The 27,813-nt window shown below is 45.2% G+C and overlaps 1 protein-coding gene and 1 pseudogene across 14 annotated transcripts in view; one reads left to right on the top strand and one right to left on the bottom strand.

The window, feature by feature from the left end:
- LOC136495216 (uncharacterized) overlaps positions 1–27,813 on the bottom strand; it is a 48,838-nt gene extending 21,025 nt beyond the window's left edge. For 4 of the 14 annotated variants that reach the window (XR_010768924.1, XR_010768926.1, XM_066491206.1 and 1 more), the window contains exons 1-5: positions 2,055–3,864; positions 1,360–1,957; positions 923–995; positions 703–782; positions 276–387 (exon numbers count right to left, since the gene is read on the bottom strand). Coding sequence is in view for 6 of the 14 variants with exons in the window: in XM_066491206.1 (XP_066347303.1) it covers positions 276–283 (8 nt within the window). In the remaining 8 variants the exon portion in view is untranslated. The other 10 variants (XR_010768928.1, XR_010768927.1, XR_010768922.1 and 7 more) reach the window with 9 other exon arrangements.
- On the top strand, positions 4,260–5,705 carry LOC136498242 (galactoside 2-alpha-L-fucosyltransferase-like; annotated as a pseudogene).

The raw sequence follows: 27,813 nt of genomic DNA, 5'->3' as shown, positions 1-27,813 counted from the left end.
CTGTGAAATCAGCAGTGGGAAGCCGCAAATAAGAGAGAAAAAGCAACCAAGGCTGTACAAGGACTATAAGTGAAGTAAGGGGAAAAGCAAAATTGAAAGCAACCTGCATCTCCGGTACTGACAAACGAAACTGAAAATAAATAGTCTGTAACTCTGTATCCATCACAGATCACAGAACGCATGAAACCTGAGTTGTGCTAACCGCTATCTTCATCAAGAAGTAACCGAAATGAATAAAAAACAATTTAGAAGCATTTCAGAGTCAAGCTCTTCACCCGTCCATTCAGTTTGAATGCATGCTGAATCCTTTTTCACCTCTTACTTGCTATCTGATTGAATGCACGTAAGGACAATAGAGGAGCAGTCAACAGGGTTTAGGCTGTGTGCCTGCAACAATAATAAGGGCGAACGAATGGAATTCACAAGAGTAAAGAACATTTCTATGTCAGCTAGACTTAACAACTACAAAAGGAAAAGACACCACTGGATATATATTTAACCTTGACATCCCCCTTCCCTAAATTTCTTTTGTTGACCACGTGTAGTTGTTAATAAGATAGAAATCAAGAGAGCAGAACATATGAACCTAAAGAAGCTTATCATTCACAATGCTGCAATAGGAGAAACGATAAACGACATGAGCATAGATGACAGCACGAGGTTCTGAATCTAATCACATGGACCAGTGAGGTTGTGACATACCTTTTGCATGTAATGTGCACAGAAGTGTCATCTACCGGTTTAGCAGCTGTCTCTTTTTCCTGGGAATCCTTGTCTTCCAGCTGTGTATATCAGCAAAGAAAAAGAAGCATAAGTAATGTAGGGATATATGCTGTCTGCAAAAGTGTTAGCTTCAGTGGACTGGTACAGGCAGTATCTAGGATCCTAGATTTGTGACTTGTGATGTGAATTCTGTGGATACCTGATCATCATCCCCCCAAAAGAGCCTCAAGTCAAAGTTTGGTTCAATAGCTCATGACGTCTTTCCACAGTTACTGAACATAATAGAAAGGACAATTGTTATACCAATCCGGCACACACCTTTCTAGGAAACCATCTACTATCAACCTATTTCTAAAAAAGGGAACCTACGACAATTTTACTAACACTAAAAATATTTGTTCCTACTCAGAACATAAAAAACAAATGATCATTATATATGACAATTAGCAAAGATTAGCTTGGAAGGGAAAACTGTCATTTCGATGAAAGCAAGGTGTCTGTAACTCATTAGAAACCTCTGTCTAACTGAAGCCTACACAGAGTGCTGGATTGTTTGCTAATATTTTCTTGTCTCTAGAAAATGAAAAAAAAAACCGCCATCTATTTATTCTGGAAGGAAGCGACAAACCACGCTACCTGGTTAGTGGGAAATTGTTTGCACCGAAGTAGTGATGAATTAGAAGGTGTGACTTGGTGTCGTTATTTGGCAGAGATGAGCCTATAGATGGGAAAAACACAGTAAGAGGACAAGTATATAGGTCTCCAGCGGCAGAGATTGATATGGCACAAGGTAAATGGAGAAATTTGACAGATAGGGAGCAATGTAGAGGCTTATATTGTGCGGCAACAAGAGGAATGATCAAAATAATGAAAATCCATGCTTCCAGGTCATGCTGGTTAGGATCATCTATGTATCTACGCTAATCATGAAGCCAGTAACTAACAATGATCATCCTATCTGCAAATACATATAGTGGCATAACTATTCGAAATTAGTGTTAAGACCAAATCTGATCAGATGGAAATAGAAGCAACAACATGGCCAACTCCTGTCCTATTGAATTTCGATAATAGCAGTCCGTAATCTAAAAATGCTACATTCAAAAACACGAAGAGAGCCTGATTCATTCAAATTTCAGAGTAGGCATAGCCAAAAACACCAGAGAGTCATAATGACTGGAGCATAGTAAAATTGCAATTTGATGCCCTGAAACCCCAACTCCAATACTGTATCCTGCATTTATAGCAAACAACAACAGCCAAAAATGGTTCAAGCAAACTTAAGCAAAAACAAAGGAAAATGTAGCAGAAAAGGCATAATATATACTAACCTGCAAATTGTACTGACCAGCAGGGGCACCTTAGCGTATGTTCCCCATAGAACCAGGAGAAGGGCAACATGGTGTTGGATTAGTGCATTTGCAAGAAAGTGGAGAGAGATGGATAGGAATAAACACGTCATTGGCAATGGGGTGTGTTCAGTAATAGAACATCCAACAAATTATGTGAAGTAAAGACATCATTGACAATGGACTTATCCTCAGTAACAAATGCATAAAGTGCAGGAACTAATGAAAACAAAACAACACATGCAGAAGAGAATTGCCAAGATATAAGAATCACTGGACACAGCAAGATTCATGGAACGATGAAATAACTAATCACCATTGCACAATTCCATTGTCTCAGTCTAAAACACTTCATCATCACACAATCCCAAAACCTCGGTAGATAACATGACAACAAAGGATATCAGTTCTGCTCATGACCTGCACATTTTAAAAACAAGAGAGTGGCAGGAGCCAACGGCCTCCTAAGGGAGGGGGGCCAAGATCCTCAGTGAGGAGAGGGAGCTGAGGGAAAGAAGGGAAGGGGGAGAATATGGTCCCTTTTTTTCTTCTTGTTCAGCCCGAAGGTCTAACATCAAGTTTTAAACCAGGCACCAGCGGTAGCTTGTACATGGCAAATTTACCAAAGATAAGTTCATGCCATGCACCAATTGGCTTCCCCAAACAGAAACTGCATGAACTCTCAATCTGGAGATAAAAGTGTGTATGCAAAATCAGGGGCGGGAAAAAGGCAAAAAAAATCCTGGAATCGAACCAGCTAACTGGAGACAAATGAAATGAACCTGAAAGTAGCAAAGAACAGATGCTACATGGCTTGGCGAGGGCATTTATTTTCTGAAACATAAAACTACAAAAGCCAACATTGAAGATGAGCAATTCAATAGCCTAAAACTGAGTATGAAAATTTTACTACCCACTCAATCCAACAATTAAGAAAATCTATAGGCCAAAGCTTAATTGAAGGAAATGATGTAACAGTATTTTTTTCTATATGTTTGCAGGACGATGATTCCAAGAACAACTCTGAAGAAACTATCTATATTTTTTCTTAGCTTGTCTATATTCCTAGGCGCAAATCGGAGTAGATACAGGAAGAAAAAAATTGTTTAGCATCCTCACCTGTGCTGCTGTTGTGGGCATTCTACGAAACACATTATATGCAACTGGCAAAAAAATCTTTCTTTGCTCTTAAATTCAATCAAGACTTGCTGCAAAGGAACTGCTAGACTGCCCAAGTGTTGTAGTTAGCATCCATATCTTCCAGTGCTAGATCGCACACACCTTTCTCTAGCAGCGAGGTCTAGGCATGGCATGACTGCAATTGCTCTACGCTTGAGTAGACGGCCGGCAACAGCAGCTCCAGACCAGCCGACGCTGCGGCAGCCCAGAGCTGTTGCCGTTCTACGCCTATGCTAATCAGCGGGCAACGCACAACCACAGGGATGTATTCATTCACACAACGTACTAGAGAAAGGCCGTGCAGGTCTCCATTGCAGCAAGCACACGCGGAGAGAAGGAAAAGGTGGGAGAGGGGAGACGACGACACATGGTGGTGCGTGGCGAGGAGCTGCGGCGCCCCAGGACGTCCCTATGCCGCATCCCTCGACGCCGGAAGCTGCGAGAGGATGCCACCAGGCCAGATCCCGTGGGGGAACGAACCGATCCGGCCATGGAAGCCCTGGATCAGGTTTTAGAGGCCCCAGATCAACCCAGCAAAGAACGGCAACAAGCACAGACCGACGCTCGACCCCAGCCCCGGCGAAATAAGGAGAGGAGGAGCAAGGGAGAGAGGCCACACCGTCGAGCCGGGGCGCGCTCGCCCCTGGGGTGCCGCCGCGCCAGTGGAGGGGGCGCTTGCCCAGGGCCGCCGCAGGGGGCGCGCTCGCCCTAGCGCCGCCGGCCGACCCCACACCGGGGGGAGGGGTGCTCGCCCGTCTGCCGTGTCGCGCCGAGGTCGGATTGGGGGAGGCGGAGGAAGCGACGAGAAGCGTCGGGACGAGAAGAGGACGACGGTTTTTGTTTGAAGTGGACGGGGCTTTTACATTTTTACCATTATTAAGATTAGTGTTTATCCAATTATTACGCTTAGTTTGGCACTTACAATAAGTTCTTAATTTATCACATTTGCACATATGGCACGCCATGCTAGCCCGACACGTTGGCGCCCGGTCAGCATAGGCACGCGAAATGTCCTTGCTGCCCCTGGCCTGCTTATCTCTCTCCATCTCTGACAACCGGGTCCTGCAGCTCCCTCTCACAGTCAGGTGGGCCCCACTCGTCAGCTTTGTCTTCCTATCGTCATCGGAGCCTTCGGATTCGCCGCTCGAGAGCCGCGACATCCTCCTCGGCGGCCTGCTCTCGCCGGACGTCAACGAGAGCACCTGCCTGAGCCGGTACCTCTCCTCGCTGTACCGCAGGGCGTCGCCGTACCTCGTGTTGCAGCTACGCAAGTATGAGGCGCTCCACCGCAGGTGCGGGCCTAGCACGCCCTTGTACGACAAGTCCGTGAGGCAGCTCGCCTCCGCCACAATAGTATGGGCCTCGCCGAGTGCAGCTAGCTCATGTGGACGCCCGGCAACCACCTCGGTGACCGCATGGTCTCCATGGCGTCCACCTTCCTCTTACGCGTTGCTCACCCGCCGCGTCTTCCACATCGACATGGCCAAGGACATGGCGGGCCTCTTCTGCAAGCCCTTCCCGGGCGCGTCCTGGGAGCTGCCCCCGGGCTTTCCCATGCACAACCTCACGCAGCTCCGCCGTAGCAGCGAGCATAGCTATGGGAGCCTGCTGGGCGCCAAGAAGATCAGCAACGACAACCCCGTCGGCGTGCGGTCCGAGTCGCTGCCGTCGTACGCGTACCTCCACCTGGCGCATGACTACCAGCTGCCCGACCAGCGCTTCTTCTACGACGATGACCAGACCGTGCTGGGGAAGGTGAACTGGCTGCTGCTGCGCTCCGACCTCTACTTCGCGTCGGGGCTGTTCCTCATGCCGCAGTTCAAGGACGAGCTCTGGTGGATGTTCCCGGGCACGGACACGGTGTTCCACCACATCGGAAGGTACCTATTCCACCCGTCCAACAAGGTGTGAAAGATGATCCAGGGGTACTACACGTCGTACATGGCCAAGTTCGATGAGAAGATTGGGCTTAAGATCATGACCCTCGCTAGGAACCCCGTGTCGATGGAGGCGTACTTCAACCAGATCACGACATGCACGAGCCAGGAGAAGATCCTGCCCGAGGTAGATCCCAAAGTGGTGTCAAGTGAGCACGCGGCGGCTGCGATGTCGTCCAAGGTGGTGCTCGTCATCTTGGCGCAGCCGAAATACGCCGAGAGGCTCAAGTCCATGTACTACGAGCAGGCCACGGTGACCGGCGAGCATGTCAGCGTGCTGCAGCCACCGAGAGCCGGAAACCAGCCGCAGAACCACAAGGTGCTGGTGGAGATGTTCCTGCAGAGCTACTGCGATGTGTCCATGGTGAGCGAGTGGCCAACAGTGGGCTACGTCGGGTTGAGCCCGTGGCTGCTACTACCACCAAGGAGGATCTTGCGAGGAGCTCCGCCGCCGCTGGGGAGCTCGCATGGGGAGCAGCTGCTCCGGCGAGGACCTAGCTATCGGGGATGGAGCTAGAAGACGAAGCTGACGCCAACGGCAGCAAGGACATTTGCATGCCTATGCTGACTGGGCGCCAACATGTCGGGCTGGCGTGGCGTGCCACATGCGCAAATGTGGTAAATTAAGAACTCAAAGTTCTCTCATATGGTAAAGTTGTAAGTGCCAAACTAAGAGTGATAATCAGATGAACGCCAATCTTAATAATGGTAAAAATGTAAAAGCCCCAAAGTGGACGAGGGTGTGGTCTGCTGAGGAGGGAGATATTTACCACAACAGTGAAGGTGAATGAGTGGCTGAGGTTTACCTGACTTGGCCTATCTCCCGTGCCGGGGTTAACCTTAGCATTGTAGGGGAGATGTGAACATATCAGGCCTTTTATCTCTCTAAAAGAGAGCAATGCAATCTGATTATAAATGTAACTATATGTCTGCAAGATTAAAATGTTTGGAGTACATAGTGTTAACATGTACTCTTATTGGTTCATTCTCGAATGGATTGTGTCGATTTTATGTTGCTAGCAGTTCCATATGGATAGCTTGATTTTTGAGGCATTTTTAATAATACCTCCATTAATGTTTGAAGGCGTTGCACAGAACGCCTCTAAATAGTATTTTAGACAGTCAGAAAATGCCTTTAAATGTAAATATTAAAAGATATTTTGGAAAAATGCCTCAAAAGACCTTTTCCTTCCATTTTTAGACATCGTTTTAATAAATGCCTCGAAAGGTCTTTGAGGGTGCTTTGACCATTTTTGGAGCATTTGTAAATGACTCCTATAATGCGACGTGCTGTAGTGAGCCGCATCTCCAGGTGGCCACGGACGGCCTCGGAGCTAGGTGGCCGGCCATGGCGGCGGCTCGTTGCTGTAGTGGATGCTCATGGCGGTGCTATAGGTGCTTGTAAGGAAAATGGACCCTAGGCCCATTTACTTTGGATTTTGGTGTTTGATGACCAACACAACCAAATTGGACTAATGAATTTGCAAGTGTTTGTTTTATAGTCCAACAGGGTGCAAGACATGACTTGGACGAGATGATCCGATGATCAACACCTTAAGAAAGACCTTAGGAGCACAAGAAAAGACCCAAGATATCAAGCAAAGTCCAAGCATGAAGATAGGAACCAAGCCGTACGCAAGATCATGAAGAAACGAGCTCGCAGAAGCGACCGGACGCTGGACCAGATGCTGGAAGCGCGACGGTAGACAGGCGACCGGACGCGAGGACTGGACGCTGGCGGCAACCGACCAGACACAGAAACACAGCGTCCGATCGAGTACAGAGAGGTTCCAGGAGCGCGAAACTGCGACCGGACGCTGGTAGCGTCCGATCGGTAGTTCACGGCTGCAATGGTCGAGACGACCGGACGCGTCCAGTCAGGACGATTCAGTGTCCGATCAGTAGCTGTTTCGCGGGAATTCGACCCCAATGGCTACTTTCTCAGTGGGGCTTATAAATACAACCCCCAACCGGCCATTTGAGCGTGTGGAGCTGAGGAAACATACCAAGGGTGTTGATACACCATTTTAGTGATCTCCACATACATAGTGCTTAGTGTCTTATTAGGTGATTAGCATAAGTGCTTTGCGAAGTGCTTAGGTTGATTAGACCACCGCTCATACGCTTGCTCTAGGTGTTTGCCTAGTGTTTAGTGAGGTTTGCATACCTCTTGCCACCCCGTGCTTGCGAGCACAAGTGTTGTACATCGGAGGGGCTTGAAGTCTTGCGAGATCACACCAACCGCGTTTGTGGTGTGGCCGCCACCGTGTACCGGAGGGAACAAGGCCCACGGCGTTTTGGTCGGAAGCTTGATAGTGAAGACGGCGGGGAGCATCTGAGAGAGGCTTGCCAAAAGGCACATCGGAGACCCACTTGCGCGTGGGGAAGGCCTGAGGCTATCCACGGAGTTACCCGACCGGGAGCTTGGTCCTTGCGAGGGATTCCTTGCGAGGGGCTCCAACGAGGACTAGGGGGAAGCTTGCGCGCTTCTCGATACCTCGGTAAAAATACCAAAGTCGTCGACGGGAGTTTGCATATCTCTACCTTGCTCTTTAGCTTCCGCATTTACATTGATTACTTTACTACGTTTGTGGTAGAGATAACAATACACTAGCAAAACCATAGTTGCACATCTAGATAGCTTACCTATTGCATAGGTTTTGCTAGGGTTAGAAAAAGAGGCCATAGTTTAGAGTTATAATTTTAAGTTGCCTAATTCACCCCCCCCCCCTCTTAGGCGTCACGGTCCCTTCAATTGGTATCAGAGCCGGTTGGTTCATATTTGGACCTTTGGCTTAACCGCCGTTGAGCCGACGCTACTTAGAGTGGTTGGGATGGATACCACTAGGCCTCCACAATTTGACGGCACTAACTTCCTCTATTATAAGGCTAGAATGGCTTGCCACCTTGAGGCGGTTGATTTAGGTGTATGGAGAGTCACTCGTGACGGGATGAAACCCATCAAGAATCCCGAAAAACCCACAAAGAGTGACGAAAAAGAAATGCATTTCAATGCTAGAGCTAAGAATTGCTTGTTTGAATCCTTTAGCATGGATGTGTTTAACCAAGTGTTCACCTTAAATACGGCACATGAAATTTGGTTAAAACTCCAAGAGCTCCATGATGGCACAAGTAATGTCCATAAGCAAAAACATTGTCTAGCCAAGCAAAATTATGATTCCTTTGCTATGAATGATGATGAGCTTGTTCGTGATATGTATTCTCAATTGAATCTAATTATCAATGAGCTCCATTCAATAGGATTATTAAAGCTAGATGATGCGGACATCGTAAGGAAGATCATCTCCGTTCTACCACAAAAGAAATATGCAAGCATCATCACCATCCTTCACAACATGGAGAACTTGAGCACCATGACCCCGGGCATTGTCATTGGCAAGCTAGTGGCATTTGAAATGTCACGTAAGATGGGTCAAGGAGAAGCATCTTCATCAAGCAAAGGCAAAGCTCTCGCTTGTAGTGAGAAGAAAAAGATGAAGGGCAAGAAAGTTGAGTCAAGCTCAAGCTCAAGCTCCTCAAGTGAAGAAGAAGATGAGGATGATGATGATGATGAAGATTCAAGTGATGATGATCAATCTTCCTCCTCCACCTCCGACCTTGATGAAGAATCAATCAAATTAATCAACAAGGTGGAGAAGATGATCCAAAGGCTCAATGTCAAGGGTGTGCCCATCCAAATTCAAGACCTCGTTTTCACTAATCAAAGAAACGAGCAAAGAAAGAGGGGATGCTATGGATGTGGCAAGTTGGGGCACTTTGTGGAAGTTTGTCCAAACAAGTCCACACCCAAGACAAAGAAGAAGGCGTGCAAGAACAAAGCCCTCATATCAATAAGGTCATGGGATAATTCTTCAAGTGAAGAAGATCATCACAAGAGGCAAGGGCGCAAGCACTCATCATCAAGCTCTTCTCGTGTGTGCCTTATGGCACGAGGTAATGAAAGCTCATCCTCTAGTGAGAGCGATAGTGATGATGATTTGCCTTCTTATAATACAATTGTGCAACAAAATCTTAAATATGCTAAAGTTTGCACTAGTCAACAAAAGAAGCTCAAATCCTTAAAAGAAGAGCTAGGTAGTTCACAAGAAGCATACAAGAATTTGCTTGAACAATATGAAAACTTTGCAAATCTCAATGTTGAACTATCTACTAAAATTGAGCAACTTGAGGCTAGTGCAACAACAAGTGCATGCACAATTAATGATAAGCAACTTGAAAAGAAAAATGAAAAATTAAAAGAAAAGTTAGCTAGCTCACAAAATGATTATCAAAGTTTGCTTGCTAAAATGGAAATCATGTGCAAACATTGTGATGAGCTAACAAATAAAGTTGCCAATCTTGAGGCCGTCAAAAATACCCCCACCAAGGCATCTAAAAGAAATGACATAATTAAAAAGGATGCATCTACCTCTTGCAATAATTTATGTTTAGACTCACCTTTGTGCAACCAAGCTTGTGTTGAGAAAGTGATTGTAGATACATGCACACAAGAGGTTGCAAAAGAGAATGAGCAACTCAAGCAAGAAGTAGCTCGCCTCACCAAGGACTTGACTCAAGTGAAAGGCAAGGCGAAGCAAACCCAACTTCATCAAGATAACACCGTCAAGGGAGTGAAGAAGCTTGATGAAGGACAAACCGTGGTTTGCTACGTGTGCCGCAAAAAAGGCCACAAGTCCTATGAGTGCAAGGTGAAGAATGGGGGAGGAGCAAAGAAGAAGGAGAAAAAGCAAACAAGCAAGCTCTCCAACACCTACACCAACAAGGTGGACAAGAAGGCCTCCACACCTTATCTCTTGAAGAAGAAGAAAAATGACAAGGTGGTGGCCATCAAGGTGAACAAGCAAGCAAACAATGGGGTCAAACGCTTTTGGGTGCCAAAGGAAATCATTTCCAACATGAAGAGCACCAAGAAGGTTTAGATCCCGAAAGGGAAGTGAGAAGTCCATCGGACCACAGGGAATTTGGAGACTTGGCAAAGTTTGGGTGCATTACATGGGGCGCATCATGAAGGACAAAATAATTGCCAAGTAGGTTAGTGAATACTATGGACCCAAATTCCCCTTCCCATGTTAGGTAACTAGATGTCATTACTTTCAATTAGCAGTTATTTCAATTGGTATTGTCTTTCAATTGGTATACTCTTAAAGCATCTAGTTATCTTTTATGCCTAATGTTTGCATTTACATACTTAAATATTCTGTCATGCATTCAATAGGGGTCAGAGTCCTCGCACTGAAATTTTAAGTTGCCTAATTCACCCCCCCCCCCTCTTAGGCGTCACGGTCCCTTCAGTGCTCATCGTGCTCGTCGCGCGTATTCGATGTGAGTGGACGCTCGAAGGCGCCTAGCTAGGTGGCGGATTAGAAGTTGGGAACAATGGCGAGCGTGCGGCTAGAGAAACGCGACAGATGGTGGAGGACGGGGCGGAGTCCTCGCACTGAAATAGAGACGTGGGGAGTCTGTGGTTCCACCGGCAACCGCATGCCCACTCGCCTCCTCCATGTTTGATGCGGTGGCATGGCTGAAAGCCCTAGTTTGGTTTTAGATAATTGATGAAACATAGGACTAACCTTTGATCTAAGTGTATCAATTAGATAAGGTGGTTCAATCCAAGTGGTGAAGCAAGTGAGAGGTCCATGGTGATGAAGGTGGATATAAAATGAAGATGGTCAAGCTTCAATTTGGAAAAGAAGAAAGAAAAAAACAAAAACCGAGAAGATCAAGGCAAAGATATAAGATATATTTTTGTTTTGCACTCAAGACACCATAGAGGGTGTGAGTGACTTAGGATCGATAGCCATACTATAAAGAGAGGAGATCTTTGGCCAAATGGTTTATCGAGTGCTACTAGGTGACATGATTCTTGCATCTGCATTTAGGAACCTAGTGTGCTAACTTTGACCCTTTGTAAAATGCTTTGAAAAATGCTAACACACGTGCACACAAGTTCTACATAGTGTGGTTAGCAAGTTGAAAGCAAGGGCTAAGTGGTTGTGGACTTAGAAAAATAAAAGGAGGAGATAGTCCATGACCAGACGCTGACCGCGGGATGACTGGACTCACCCCGGCGCGTCCGGTCAATTATAGCGAAGTGGGGCGCTGCGGCTGAGAAGGGCAAGGAGCGATCGGACGCTGCCATCGGCGCGTCAGGTCACTTCTTCAGGCAAGCGGACGCAGGGGTCAGCGTGCGACCAAACGTGCAATGGCTGCGTTAGGTCACGACTGACGTACGCTGACATCGATAGGGTTCTCGTAGGTAGAGACGCGGGGAGCTGACCGGACTGCTGTGCGCGTCCAGTCACTCATGACCTGACGTGTCTAGTCGACAAAAAACATCTCTAGACTCTTACTGGAATCGAACAGACGCGGCATGGCTCTGCGTCAGGTGCGTTGGAGGCGCGTTGAACGTTAAGTGACCATTGGCATCTAATGGCTGAGGTTTAAACGGGAACATGTGGCGGCTATCGGAGCGATCGGATGATGACCGACCGGACGCTGGGTTGCGTCCAGTCACCCCGAGAGTGTCCAACGGCTCTTTGAGTCTTGGGGCTCTATAAATAGGAAGGTACCGGCTTGGAGCTTACTCTCTTAGCACTTTGACATTCCTAACATCCTTGTGAGCTTAAGCAAACACCTTCTACTCAACTCCATCATTGATTCATCATCATAGTGAGATTGGGAGTGCTTCCAAGTCCATTTGCTTGAGTGATTGTATTTAGTGGCACTTGTGGATCATTATGCATGCAGATTTCTTTTGTTTCTCTTGGTGGTTGCCACCACCTAGACGGCTTGGAGTAGCGGAGGAGTTTCGGCACGAGTTGGTGATTGTTCGTGGTCGACTTCGGTGTTTGTGAGGGGTCTTGTACATTCTCCGTCAGAGAGCCGAATGGTAACTCTAGTGGATTGCTCGTGTTATTGAGTTACCTCACTTGTGGGTAGGTTCTTACGGTGTCCAATTATGTGAACGAGGTTCATGCATCACCTCTTAGCCGGCGAACCAGTGTTGGTCGACACAATGGGGACGTAGCGTGATGGCAAGCACATGAACCTCGGGAGAAAATTGGTTGTCTCTTGCCCTTTGATATTCTCCTGGTGATTGATTGGTATTCATATTGTGATTAGTTCATCCCTCGACGCGGCGGTATAATCACCTCACTCTCTTCATTTGTCGGGTTCATAAACCCGGGGTCCCTCGGGGACCGGCTTCCACGCCAAGGCTCGGCCTAGAAGAACGTCCTTTTCTTTCTTCTGGACCGGCCCAAGAGTCTGAACTCAACAGACCAGAGCACTCGCTTCAGGCCCTGGCCGCCATCGGCCCATCTTTCCAACAAGAGCACCAGCTCAGGCTTAGGCCAGCTCCGAACGACCTCTCCGATCGAAGCGCTAGTGTCAGGCCCCGGCTGCCTCCGCACGGCCTCCACTCGGAAAGCCTGACCCAAGGACCGCCTCTGACTCTGACCCCATGTCTCCGACCAGGATTCATAGAAAAACACCGCCATCACTATTCTCCGACTGGCGTGCCAGAACCGACTGGGGACCATCCGACCAGGGACGTCCGCTCGGAAAGAACCAGAAGGCGTGCGGAGAAAGGCAAGGCATGGCTCACAAGTCAACACCACTGTACCAGGGACCTTACCCTGCACGAAGCAGTGCTCTACAGCCACCCTGACACAAAGTATTGTAGGGGCCGCTAGAAACTCCCATATGGTAAGCCCTCTCCGCGTGTCTCTGGACAACGATTGCGGTATGGACTTCAGGATTTGCCATACCGGGAGAACATAGCATAGCTCCTCACATGCCACTAGGCATCTAGAAGTATTCTGCAGGTACCGGTGTCATTCTTCCTGGAGAAGATAGCTCGACCTTCCGTACACATATGACATCCTACAGCGACATCGACAGTATTGGGGGGCTTCAATCATTATCCAGTTCTCATCACCGTAGGCAGCAAGACTTAGAAATATCTGTACTCTCCCCCTCTCACCTGTAAAGCCATCCCCTTTATCTATAAAAGGGGATGCGCTCCCTCCCCCGAAGGGGAGATCGATTTCTTCAAGCCCAGACTCACTAGATCGACATCAACGCTCTCAACCACAGGACCGCCAAGTTCTGACCGCGACCCTTCCGGTCGGAGCCGACCGAACCTCTTGTACACCCCATTCTTCCTCCTTCTTGTTTGTACCCCCACTACAGACTTCGAGCACCTGGGCTTAGGAATAAAGTCGTCGACCGACCCCGACTGGACGTAGGGCACATTGGCTGAACCAGTATAAATCATATGTCATTGAGTGCTAGGCCACCTCTGATCACAACGTACAGCAAAACTATAAATATTTAGTTGATCACTTTCTACACCGACATCATTACTTTCTGGCAAACTAGTTGTAGCAAGCTCTTTAGTATAGCTAGAATTGAGAGCTTACTTAGTAGCTTAAGTTTATCTAGTGGAGCTCTTTAGTATGGCAAATTTGAGAGCTCTTAGTGAGTAGCAACTTAGCTCTTATGTGCCTAGTGATCATAGCAACTAAAATTATTAGAATAGGTGGCTTGTAACCCTTGTAAAAGCTAGAGCAAAATTACATTACATCATTTGTTGTATGAATCAATTGCTCTAGTTGATTTATAGATTTTAAATAGACTATTCACCCTCTCTAGCCATATTAGGACATTTAAGTGGCGGCACCTTCAATTTTCGAAATGGCGTGCGTGCGTGCCGTTCACACAAGACACCCGGTGCTACAGATGTGGCCGTTGCTAATGCGCAATCTAGTCCTAATTTTTAAAAAATGTTGGGACATTTAATGGTTCCAACGGCTACGATTGAACATTATGATAGAGGAATGAATAAGTCGCTCACGAGCCGGTTCGGCAAGCTTTTGTTTCTAAAGCCTTTTGCATTTAGGGTGATTCATCCTTAGTTTTATTTTTCTGATTTTATCAAATGATGTAATTATGTTATCAGATGAAAGAAAGCTGGCCGGATGGTATTAAAAAAAAGAATAAAACTGCCTTTTTACCATTTGCATGATCTCTCGTCCTCTGACTATTCCCTTTTTACTATTTGCATGATCTTCACCCGTATCTCATTTTTAGAATTGGCAGGATAATGGCGAGACATGACAAAAGAAAAAAAAAACTCTGCGCGATCTCCTGAAACAGTTAATTTCTTCCGCATATATAACTTTTTTTCTTGTACTGGTGTAAAAAAACTAAGCAGCGCATACTTGTAAAAAAACTAAGCAGCGCATACTTTAGATATCAGCTATAAAAAAAGAGGCACGGTTTCACACCTTTCAACATATACAAATAAATTATGCTCTGGTTATCAAAACTTTGGCACCGGTAGAGACTTCCTCTTGTAACGGAGAAAAATGCATGTTCGTTTTAGTAAAGAATTTGCAAAAGCAGCTTATAGATCATGGATTATAGAATAAGGTTATGTTTGGTACAGCTCAGCTTCACTATTAAACCTATTTTTTTAGAACACAACTTTATAAGTAGCTTTCTCGGTGAAACTGAACTATTTAAAAAAATATTTGGCAAAATATAGTTTCATGCATGGTTGAGAGAGGAAAATAAGAAAAGCTACTTTTCAGCTTCACCTCTCTCTGCTCCTTTGTGAGAGAATAAAAAAACTTTACCAATGAAGCTATTTAAAATAGAGTGCTTTGCAAAAAAAAAAAAACCAGCTACAATAGCTCATGAAGCTATCCATGAAGCTATGCTAAACATGGCCCAACTGTTTAAGGTCATGAAAACAGATGCTCTCTATGCGCCGCCTACACCTGGCAGGAAGGGTATAGGTTCAGCCTATATCTAGAAGACTAAGGGTGTGTTTAGTATAGCTTCCTCTCGAACTTTCGCAAAACTTTTCTACAAAACATGTTTAGATGAAAATAACTTATTCCTAAAAGCTGTTTTTAGCTCCTCACATGCACAGTTCTCAAATAAAGCTGGACGAAGCTAAAAATACTAGCTTCTCTCAGCTTTCTCTCGGCTATCTTATCTAAAAAGTTATTTTACCAAACGTTTTTAAAACTGCTCTACCTTCACTGGTCCTCTAAAATATCGAATACACTATATTCTATAGAATAGGACAGAAGGAGTAGGAATACACAATATTCATTTCTAGATATAGCCACTTTCCATCCACAACCAGAAACTCAGTACTTGTTTACTCCATCTGTTCTAAATTATAAGACACTTTACATTCTAAATTATAAGACGCTTTGACTTTTCTAAATACATTATCTTTACGGTGTACGTATCTAGACATAATGCATATCTAAGTATATAGTTCTAAATTATAAGACGTTTTGGTTTTTCTAGATACATTATCTTTACAGTGTACGCATCTAGACATAATACATATCTAAGTATATAGTAAAAGTTATGTACGCATCTAGACATAATGGATATCTAAGTATATAACAAAAGCTATATATATCAAAAAGTCAAAACCTCTTATAATTTGGAATGAAGAAGTATTATTTATCTGAAACTGCGGATGCAATTGTCCATTTTTTTGCTAATGTATACATGGGCAAATATAGCCTGGCCCAATTATTTTGCCCTAAAAACTAGCGGGGTCTGTCTAAGCCTGGCCCAAAAAGCAAGCCCAACCTATGATGTGCGACGTTAAAAGCGAGAGCCCAGCACAGCCTGTGTGACGTTCTGCGGCAAGATTTACCGGCCTGAAGAAATGAGCATTTCGGGCTTGTTTGGTTGTAGCCCTGAATCATTTGCCTGAAGAAAGATGTTGCTTGTATGTTGCCTGAAATCCATTCGATTTTGCCTGGCCAGGCAACCGCATGGGTGACTGTTTGGTTGAAGCTACTGCCTGGAAAAGAGAGTTGTGGGCCCCCTGGAGAGTTTTCACGGTGATTAAAGTCCAGGCAACTGCAAGCAGCAGCTAGGCAGTCGATTTTGGTTGCCTGGGGAAGAAGAATCTGCCCGGCCCAAGCTGCTGCCCAGGGCTTCAACTAAATACCTGCCAGGCAACCAATCTCAGCCCCGGGCGATGAAAATTGAACGTCTGGGGACTCTGCCGGGAGCCGGAGATGCCTGGAAGGCAACATCCAAACAGACCCTACAGGCAACAGATTTTTTAGGCAAAAGTGACTCAGGGCTGCATCCAAACAGACCCAAATTCTTGCTCGGGTCTATTGCTGCCTGGTTGTAAGGTCGAGATGGCGGACTAGAGGAGGGGTGAATAGTTCTTTCTAAAATTAATCGCGTCGGCTACCGAAATAAGTGCGAAATTAAAACTATCGGTCTAGCCAAGACTACACCCCTCTATCTATGTTCTCTAGCACCTTCCAAATATACTAATTAAGAAACAAGGTGTCGGGCTAGCTAGAGCTCACCTAACCAATTCTAGAAGCAAGGTCACCACAAACCTATGCCACTAGTACTTCAAGCAACAAGGAAGCTTCTACACATGCTAGTAAGCAAAAGCACAAAGCCAACTAAGCTCACTAGCAATGCTCAATAACAAGACAACCAATACCAAATTAGAGAGCGTAATTACTTAGCTACACAAACTAAGCAATGTGACTAATAAGGTTACACAAACCAAATTAGCCACGCAAAGAGAGCTACTTCTATGCTACACAAGTAAAAAGGTAACTAGTGAGCTACACAAGCTAACTAATTACAAGAGCAACTACACAAGCACAATATATATGAAAGTAATTACAAGCTTGTGTAACAAGGATGCAAACCAATGGGAATACAAGGATGACACGATGATTTTTTTCCCGAGGTTCACGTGCTTGCCAACACGCTAGTCCCCGTTGAGACAAGCTCCAAGGTTACCGCCGGTCCTCTTGCTAGTGGTGACCCACAAGTCACACTCTCCCACGTGGAGTGCTTATCACAAGCTCTAGCACTTGACCCGGCCAGACCACTTGTCGCCCTTGGCGTCTCCCTTTACTAGAGTTGCTCTTCGTGGCTCCCGTGGAGCGAGCACAATGCCCCTCACAAAGCTCTTCTTTGGAGCACCGCACAAGCTTCTTGCGGGTTTGGACGGAGACCACCACCAAGCCATCTAGGAGGTGGCAACCTCCAGAGTAACAAGCATCACCGGCTTGCAACTCGATCACCTAGTGCCACTCAATGCAACCTCACGATGCAATCGCACTAGAATCGCTCTCTCACACAATCGGATGATCACTATCAAGCATATGTGAGATGGAGGGCTCCCAAGCACTCTCAAGCATAGACACAAAGTCCCCTGAGGTGCTCAGCACCAGCCATGGCCGAGACCATCTTTTATTTATAGCCCCATGGGCTAAACTAGCCGTTACCCCTTCACTGGCAAATTTTGGGACGACCGGATGCTCCAGTCAGATCGACCGGACGCACCCTGCCAACGTCCGGTCGCCCTACGCCATCCACGTGTTGCTCTGCGTTCAACCGGAGCCACCAGATCTCAACGGTTAAGTTACGACCGGACGCTGCACAGTGAATGACCGGACGCTGCTGCGCCTGAGTCCGGTCGTTTCCAGAGAGCTCCCCGAGCCTCGGTTTTGTGACCGGACACGTCCGGTCCACCATGACCGGACGCAGACCAGCGTCCAATCAGTTTTGTTGCCGCGTGCCTAACTCCAGTGCCACCAATGTCACCATACATCAGTACTGACCGAACATGCCCAACCAGCATTCGATCACTCTTCGCACCTAAAAGCATCTAGGCCCCTAGTTGGGTTTTAGTGATTAATGACAATATGTGATTACTATGACTAACGTGTGTTTTGCAGAGGCAATTAAGTTAGGTCATGATAATGGAGATCGATTGGGCTATCATGGTGGTCATGCCCCTACGACGGAAATCGTTTTGGTTTTCAAAGGATGGATGGCAAGGTTAAGGATGGACTAGTTCTAAGTGTCGATTGGAGTTGAAGAGACACTTAGAGTAGTTTAGGACTTTTTTCCTTTGGCCATACTATTAAGGGGGGTATAGATGGGTAGCTTGACTTAGGTGAGTCTAGTGAGTTAGGTGTGGTGTACACTTGCTAAATCTAGCACTAGGTAGCTCCTAAAAAGCCCTTAGATCTATTGGAGCAAACTTCATTCACATATGATCGAGAGTTGGAAGTGAATGGAGGGTCAAATACTGACCGGACGTTGGCTCCGGGGTGACCGAATGATGGCCCAGAGTCCGATCAATTCATTTGATCAAGGTGAAATCGTCTGGTGTGATTGGACGCTGTGAGGTGAAGTGATCGGACGCTGAGTCCCAGCATCTGGTCAACTCCAGTAAGGTTCCATAGAGGGAAAATCACGACCGGACGCGTCCGGTCAGTGTTGACCTGACGCTGTCCAGCGTCCAGTCACAACTTAATCACTGGAGTTCGAAGAGAACTGACCAGAGCATCCGGTCAACATGACTGGAGCATCCAGTCACCCCCGCAAAGGCACATAACGGTTCGTTTTTTAGCCGGGTTTATAAATACTTCCTCCACTCATGTGTGGGGGTACTTTTGCTCATTCCAACAACTGAGAAATACCTTGAGAGTGCCAAGAAGAGCAAGGTCCTAGTGAGGTGATTGAGATTTGAGAATCCCAAAGAGAGCCCCTCATTAGTGAGATCAAGAGTAGCATAGTGTGCATCCACCCTTCTCATTAGGCTTGTCATGGTCAAGTGAGAGTTCGTGCTTGTTACTCTTGGTGATCGCCACCACCTAGATGGCCTGGTGGTGATTGGGAGTTTGGTGATCAAGTGTGGAGCTTGTGGATGACCTAACTCAAGTTGTGAGCAATTGTAGGTGATTCACCGCGATGGAGTGTCAAAGAATCAACCCGTAGAGAGCACTTGATCATTGTGTGGATCAAGGGGGAGCTACACCCTTGCATGGGTGCTCCAACGAGGACTAGTGGAGAGTGGTGACTCTCCGATACCTTGGCAAAACATCGCCTTGTTCCTCCTTCTCTCTTTACTTTGAGCAATTCAATTCTTGTCATTTACATTCATAGAATTGCCATGCTAAAGTAAGATTGGAACATAGGTTGCTAAACTTTTGTGCGATAGATCAATAGAAATACTTTCTAGGCACAAGAGGTTAATTGGGCTAACCGTAGGACTTAATTATTGCAAGAAATTTAGAATTAGCCCAATTCACCCTCTCTTGGGCATCTTGATCCTTTCAATTGGTATCGGAGCCTCGTGCTCATGTATTTAGGCTTAACCGCCTAGAGAAAGATGTCTCACGGGGATGGACATCCTCCTATCTTTGAGGGGGATGATTTCCTATATTGGAAAATCCGCATGGAGGCGTATCTAGAAGCTCTAGATGTTGGAATACTTAGAGCCACCTCACAAGGCTTCCCAAAACCTTGGGATGCTACACACCTATAAGGCGATGAGGTGAATTATAAAAAGTGGAATGCAAAGGCTTGAAACACCATCTTTAGAGGCCTTTGCAAAGATGTGTTCAACCGGGTGAGGGAACCACAAAGACGCCCATGCACTATGGTCGGACGTTGTGTGCTCTATGAGGGAACAAAGAGTGAGTGTGAGGAACGCTATCATCTTGTCATGAAAAAGCTTAACTCTTTTGAGATGCTTCCCAAATAATATGCTAATGAAATGTACTCACACTTGAATGTTCTTGTAGAGGAAGTCAATGAGCTTGGGACTCACTCAAATGCAACATCCGATGTTGTAAGAAAGATCTTGAGTGTCCTCCCCATTGACAAATATGGACATATTGTGACCGTGCTTCATCAAGGTGATCTTTCCACCGCTACACCGACACAAATCTTGGGAAAGATCAATGCTCATGAGATGTACATGCACATCACACCTCAAGATGGCTCATCCTCTAACAAGAAGAAAGACAAAGACTTAGGCATTCAAGGCTAGCCAAGAAAGGGCAAAGCAAGACTTGAATATGAGAGCTCAAGTGATGATGAAGTTGATGATGCAAGCCTTGCTCTCATGGTGAAAAGAACCACCAAGATGCTAAAGAAGCTCAACAAGAGTGGCATCAAGTTCGATGGCAAGAAGAAGAAGTTCTTCACAAGCTCTAGAAGGAAGCCAATCTCGGAGATGGATTGCTACAATTGTGGAGAACTTAGTCATCTAGCACATTAATGCACAAAGCCCAAGAAAGACAAGTACAAGAACAAGTACAAGGGCAAGAAAGATGACTCAAGCAATGAAGAAGAAGATGAGAAGAAGAAAAACAAGCCATACAAGAAGAGAGATGGCAAGAAGAAGGACTTCCACAAGAAGAAGAAAAGTGGAAAGGACATACATCGTCGGTGATTGGCTCACGGACATTGATTCATCAAGTTGCTCATCGATGATGATAGTGATAATGAGAAGGTGGCCTGCCATTGTGATTGACTCCTCATCATCTTCACCAACACCACCGATTATCATCCCCTACACACCTATGCCTTATGGCCAAGGGTGAACTGAAAGGTATCAAATGATGATGATAGTAGTAGTGATGATCATGCTAACAATGATGATTGTGATAGTGATAGTGATGATGATAATTTGAATCACCTTCATATGATGAACTTGTCAAATTGCTAAACAAATATACTAGAATCATTAGAAAGACTAGAGCTAAGAATGATAAGCTAGAAGCTAAGAATGATTCTCTTTTAGCTAAATGTGATGTATGCCGAAAAGGCTAGTGTTGAGCTTAGAGAAGCAAATGATGCTATATCATCCAAACTCAAGGAGCTCAAATCTTCTAAGAAAGAGCTTAAAGATAAAAATGATAAACTTGAGAGAATACACAATGAGCTCATCACTAGCCACAACAAGCTAAAAGAAGAATATACTACTCTTAAGATTAATCATGATAATCTTGATCATTGCTCAAGAATTTCTATCCAATGAGCCACATGATGCTACTAACAATGTTGTTAAGATTGATATAGCTACATCATGTGATGATTTGATCATTGAGAGCATTGAGCAAAGCTCTAGTAGCAAGGGCAAGCAAGTGGTTGAGGCCTGATGATTATGATGAGTTTGTCAAGCTCAAGAATGACAATGAAAAGCTCAAGAAAGATCTTGAAGAGATCAAAAGCCACAACACTATTGTGCTAGAAACTCTTGATCATGATAGTGATTTGACTCTTGAGAATGAGAAGCTCAAAGAAGAGAACAAGAAGCTCAAGGAAGAGAAAAATAATGATGCTCTCAAGGAAGAGAACAAGAAGCTCAAGTTGGAGAAAGAGCATCTCAAGATTGGATTGAGCAAGTTCACAAGAGGCAAACATCTTCAAAGTGAGCTACTAATGAACACCGTCATGAAGATGGATAGAAGTGGCATTGGGTACTTGGCAAACCAAGAGAAGAAGGCTCAAGCTCAACAACAACACAAGTCAAAGCCAAAGCTAAAGAGATGTTTTGAGTGTGGACAAGAAGGCCACTTTGCTCATGAGTGCCAAACTCCACCACCACAACCCTTGCCCAAGCATGCTAGACCTTTTGCCTTCAATACTCATTACATGCTTAGAAAGGATTCTAGTGGAAAGATGAAAGTCATGTTCTTAGGACCTCCAAACAAGAATAGGCCTAAGAAAATTTAGGTTGTAAGGTCACTTGTTGAGAAGGTGAAGGGCCCTCAACAAGTTTGGGTTCCTAAAGCTTAATCTCTTGTGTGTAGGTGAACTACAAGACCGGTGGAAGTCATTGGGTTATTGATAGTGGTTGCACAACATATGACGGTGATCCTCGTATGTTCACCTCACTAGATAAAGAAGTAGATGGACAAGAAAGAATCACATTTGGAGATAATTCAAAGGGCGAGGCTAAAGGATTGGGCAAAGTGGCAATATGAAATGTCATTCTATCTCAAATGTGCTATATGTTGCTTCATTGAGCTTCAACTTGCTATCCGTTGGACAATTATGTGATCTTGGCTTCCAATGCTTGTTTACCGAGAAGGAAGTTGTTGTATCTAAGAAGGATGATGATCAAGTGATGTTCAAAGGATTTAGATACAACAATCTATATCTAGTGGATTTCACCTCCGAAGATGCTAACTTGAAGACATGCCTATTCACCAAAACAATACTTGGGTGACTATGACATAGAAGACTTGCTCATGTTGGGATGAGCTCACTCAAGAAGCTAATGAAGAATGATTTGGTGAGAGGGCTGAAGGATGTGAAGTTTGAGAAAGACAAGCTTGTAGTCTCGCGCGCCTAGCCTGCCTCCGCGCTGGCCCGCTCGCCCGGCCTGCCTTCGCGCTGCGCCGCGCCGTTCCCACGCGCCGCGCCCGACCGCGTCAGGGCGCGCTCGCCACGTGGCCGCCATGCGCCGGCGACGCACGCCGCGCAGCAGCCCCGGCCTGCCTCGCCCTCCCTGTGCTCCGCCTTCAAAGCTGTCCGAACGCGCGCACGCCACTCCACCCCGCACACCATCCCGTCTCCTCTCCAGTTCAGAGCTCTGCGGGAGCTGTCACCACCGAACGCCGCCACTGCCCCACCGGCGACGTACCCCTCCTTCCATGCCTTCTTTCTTCGATTCCCGCCGCCAGCAGCTCCGCCTTGAGTCCCTGCCTCGCTTGCGCTCGCTCGCGGCCGCCGTCGTCGAGGTAAGGGCCGAGCTTGGCCGCCTCCTTCCTCTCCAGCGAGTGCGCTGCCGCGGCCGCGTGGTCCGTCACGCCGCCAGGCCAACACCACCCTCCCAGTCGGTGCGGCTCGGCGTGGTGTGCATGCAGGCACCGCCTGCGCCACCGGGAGAGCTCGCCGCCGATGAGCACCGGTCGGCGAGGCTCCTCCCCTGTTCTCGGGTCGCTGACCCGTGGGGCCGCAGGGCCCAGCCGCAGTGGCCGGTGGAAGTTCCGGGTGCACAGCACCGGGTGCACCCAGCAATTTTGTCGGCTGGTTTTAAAAAGGAATTAAGAAATGAATTTTCAGATTTCTGTTAAATACTTTGGAAAATGTTTGTGTACTCATTTTGGCTCCAAATTTGTTGAAACAAATTTTTCTAGGTTCCTTGTCACCAGATCTACATGATAAAAATATTGCATGTCATTTTTGAGATACTTTTCTATAGAGCTTTATTTAATCCTTGATATTGCTGATATCTTGAAAAATGTGTAGTAAAACCTATATGCTGCAGAAAAATATGCTTCCAAGTGTGTTATTCTTCTTGTGTAATGTACTTCCTAGGAAAAATATATGCCATGCATGTCCTGTAGAAAAAGTATGAGGTGTAGTTCAAGTGCTTTAATGGCTGATTTTTGTTATTTTTGCTAGAGAGCAAAATTTGTATAAAACATGCATGTGATAATTTTTGTACAGTGATTGTATGCTATGAAGATCATGGGAAAAATACTAAATCTGTTGTTTGACACTTTTCATAATACAAAGTATTTTCACATTCATAATTAGGTCCAAGCTTGTCATTTTTGTGTAGGCTATTCCACTTATCCAAATGCCATAAAAATCTAATGGTAGACTACTTAGGGTAGTACTGTGCCATGATAATTTTCTAAGATTTTTCTAAGCAATAAAAATAGATGTTGCTATTCAAACCTATTATTAATTAGGGTTTAATCAAGTGTTGCTTTGTGTATGCTTAAGAATTTAGTGAAGCTTTGGTGTATCTTTGAAGCATTTAATGAGATGTGTTGACTTAGCATATTAGTAGTAGAAGAGAATGCAGTAGATGACATGTGCTTGTAGTATATGTTCTTGGATGATGTTGACTACCTTGCATTCAAGCATATCCATTGTGTTCATTTCATCCGATGCACTTTTTGCATAAGCACTTACGCACATGCATCATACAGGATCGCAAACCGAGAGTCCAATCGTTATACCCGAGGAGCCCGAGGAGCAGCTTGAGGTGCAGCCGTAGGAAGTGACCGAAGCCGACGAGGAGGACGTTGAGGAACTTCCAGAGTGCCCCGATCACCGCCCGAGCTCCTTCGAGAGAGGCAAGCCCTGGAGCATTCTCCCTGATTTGCAATTATTAATTAAATGCTTTACTTTAATTGATGCATTATGTTCAGGAGTTGTTTGCAACCGTTGCGGCATTATACCTTGTCTACATTTGTTATACTATATCCTTGTTACCCTGGTATCTGTAGTCGAGTCAATGCTTAGCTGGCTTAGACCGGTAGAAGTCGGGTGATTTCCTGTCACCTGCGAGCTATAGGTGGTTACCTGGATCTGCTTGGATAACTATGTTGTCATGGTATAACTAAGTGTTAAATGAAGTTGAGACCAGACGGAGACTTACAGAGTTTTGGACTGTAGTGCTTTCCGTCTGTGTCGATTAAGGACCGACCGTTGTTGGGCCTCGAGTCATGTTGAACGCATGCCTTACATTTAGCTGGCCGAATAAAGTACCTTTCGACCGCGAAGCTGGGAGATTATTCGGGCCGAGTAGATTGCCCGCAGCGCACTAGTGCCAGAGCAGGTGTGGTAGGACACGGGGGCGAGATGATAAGACCAAAGTGCAGTCGGTCGGCCCCCGGGTACATGTGGTTCCTGGCAAACTCGAGATTCCTAGATAGTTGACTCGGTGACCAATACCTCACTTTAGCGGGTGAGTGAGGTTTGTGTAAGGAATAAATCACCAGCTGGTTAGGAATCGATTCGAATCGCCATCGCTCCTAGATAGTGAGCACTTGACTTGAGTGACTTCATCGTAGTAATGTTGATGGAACAAGTGGACAGTTATAATGAATATGACATTATGGAAGTTGTTAATGATCATTGGTTATCATTATTTGCTTAATCATATGCTTGCTCTAGTATAGGTGCAAATATAGTCGACAGGTTAACAATAATTAACTTGACAATAATGCTTTTGCAAAGGTTCTTGAAATGCTAAAAATGCCTCTTTTGCAAATGAGTCAGCTACCCTACTATAAAGCCCTTCATAATCCTTGGTGTCACTTTATTTTCGGTTATGTCGGGTAAGTCTAGCTGAGTACCTTCTCGTACTCAGGGTTTTATTCCCACTTGTTGCAGATGGGCAGATGTATTACGGCTACTGTATCAACTGCCTTTATCCTGCGATGGGTGATGCTTAGGACCATGGGCATGGTCATTCCTTACGTCTCGTCTGATGCTTTTGTTGGAGATGATCATTAGTTGGCACTGTATTTGAACTCCGTGTGAGTGTGTGGTTTTGAACAAATGGCTTCCGCTACTTTTATTCGAACTCGTTTTGTAATAACTATGTTTAAACTCTGATGTATCTGTGATGCGAACTTTTATGTAATATGTGATGGTGACCGCTAAACTTATTACGATCTTGGCTGGTATGTAAGTTGGTTTGAAATCCTTCGTGATTTCACGGACTACCGGGTTATACGGGCTTAAGTTTGCTAAATCGTCTGCTCTGGCGGATGATTTTCTTACTTAATTTCGTATAATTGGTCGGTTCTGTTACAAACTACTTGTGTAATGGTTTTATTTGTGGCAGTGTGCTTATCTACTCGTTAATCTTTACCTGTCCCTCAACTAATTTCTATTTTTGCTGGTGCCATATTCCCTATGAAATACCTAGGTACTAACCTGAATTATCTCTCCGTTGCAGTGTATTGTTGGATGCACACTTGGGGCTGCGGGCTGCATAGGAGAGGACAACACCAAGGTATAACATGCTTCCAATTCTCTAGTCTATACTACTGTTGGATGGCCGTAAGGCGTCGCCTCGCCTTACGCCTTACTCGCTTTAGCGTAAGGCAGTAGTTGGTCGCCTCGCCTCGCTTTACCGCCTTAAAAACATTGATGAGCGCAGCAAAAAAAGGTGATCAAAAGAAAGAACCGAGTCCAAACTTTCAAGAAATATCCCCAAACACAGAAAAATCAGGCAAGCAAGGGGCCCATATCACAAGGGGTACGAACTAATCTAGAGCCTTAAAATCAAAAGAGATGACACAAAAACACTAAGTGGAAATTAATGCACAGGCAATCAATTTAGGAGGAAATGATTTCTAGAAAGCTATTCACAAATATCATCAATAGAATGATCAACTGGTAGAAGCATGTACGATCATTATCCCTATAGGAAAACCACCAATTTTCTGAAGCCTTGTGATCATGTGCAGGAATCCTCATCAATGTGAGATAGAATTGAATAAACGATTATCTCAAATAGAACCTCACCTGATTGTCGAAGTAGCAGGCAGATGCATGCTGAACTCAAAGGTATTGTTTAGTAACCTGCACAAACTTCAGTTTTAGAAAAACTATAAGCAGTACCATATATGTGCAGGTCATCTGAAATTAGAATTATAAAAAGAGGTTGTCGCGTTTCATCTGGCTGGTCTACCCTGTATGACTGGGTGACACACTGACATAGTGACAAAAAATACTTGTTCCCAACCCATTTCAGCACAACATTCAGTATCATTCCATAGGATTCCTCTGTTTCCATTTCCATGATATCCTTGCTTTTATCTTCAAAAGAGTTTTGCCTGAAACCAAAAATAAGAAATATGGGACTTTATGGCAACTACAAAAAGCAGACATTGTTGCTTCAATGTCTCAATTTGCTGACCTATTTTTCAACTATGCGGAAATTTCAGTTTGAGACACAGGGAAAGAACTTGACACAGTAGAGGAAGACACTTAAAAAAGCAGAAAGACAATATGTCGCAACAGAGCATGTCATTAGTTAAGACTGGACATAAAGGTATAATCATGATAAACAGCAGCATGGTATGCTTTGCATATTCATCTGTGAAATCAGCAGTGGGAAGCCGCAAATAAGAGAGAAAAAGCAACCAAGGCTGTACAAGGACTATAAGTGAAGTAAGGGGAAAAGCAAAATTGAAAGCAACCTGCATCTCCGGTACTGACAAACGAAACTGAAAATAAATAGTCTGTAACTCTGTATCCATCACAGATCACAGAACGCATGAAACCTGAGTTGTGCTAACCGCTATCTTCATCAAGAAGTAACCGAAATGAATAAAAAACAATTTAGAAGCATTTCAGAGTCAAGCTCTTCACCCGTCCATTCAGTTTGAATGCATGCTGAATCCTTTTTCACCTCTTACTTGCTATCTGATTGAATGCACATAAGGACAATAGAGGAGCAGTCAACAGGGTTTAGGCTGTGTGCCTGCAACAATAATAAGGGCGAACGAATGGAATTCACAAGAGTAAAGAACATTTCTATGTCAGCTAGACTTAACAACTACAAAAGGAAAAGACACCACTGGATATATATTTAACCTTGACATCCCCCTTCCCCAAATTTCTTTTGTTGACCACGTGTAGTTGTTAATAAGATAGAAATCAAGAGAGCAGAACATATGAACCTAAAGAAGCTTATCATTCACAATGCTGCAATAGGAGAAACGATAAACGACATGAGCATAGATGACAGCACGAGGTTCTGAATCTAATCACATGGACCAGTGAGGTTGTGACATACCTTTTGCATGTAATGTGCACAGAAGTGTCATCTACCGGTTTAGCAGCTGTCTCTTTTTCCTGGGAATCCTTGTCTTCCAGCTGTGTATATCAGCAAAGAAAAAGAAGCATAAGTAATGTAGGGATATATGCTGTCTGCAAAAGTGTTAGCTTCAGTGGACTGGTACAGGCAGTATCTAGGATCCTAGATTTGTGACTTGTGATGTGAATTCTGTGGATACCTGATC

The sequence above is a fragment of the Miscanthus floridulus genome, chromosome 12 (assembly GCF_019320115.1).
Source record: "Miscanthus floridulus cultivar M001 chromosome 12, ASM1932011v1, whole genome shotgun sequence".
NCBI lineage: Eukaryota > Viridiplantae > Streptophyta > Magnoliopsida > Poales > Poaceae > Miscanthus > Miscanthus floridulus.
The sequence above is the reverse complement of the archived record's forward strand: the minus strand, read 5'-3'. Positions and strand labels throughout refer to the sequence as shown.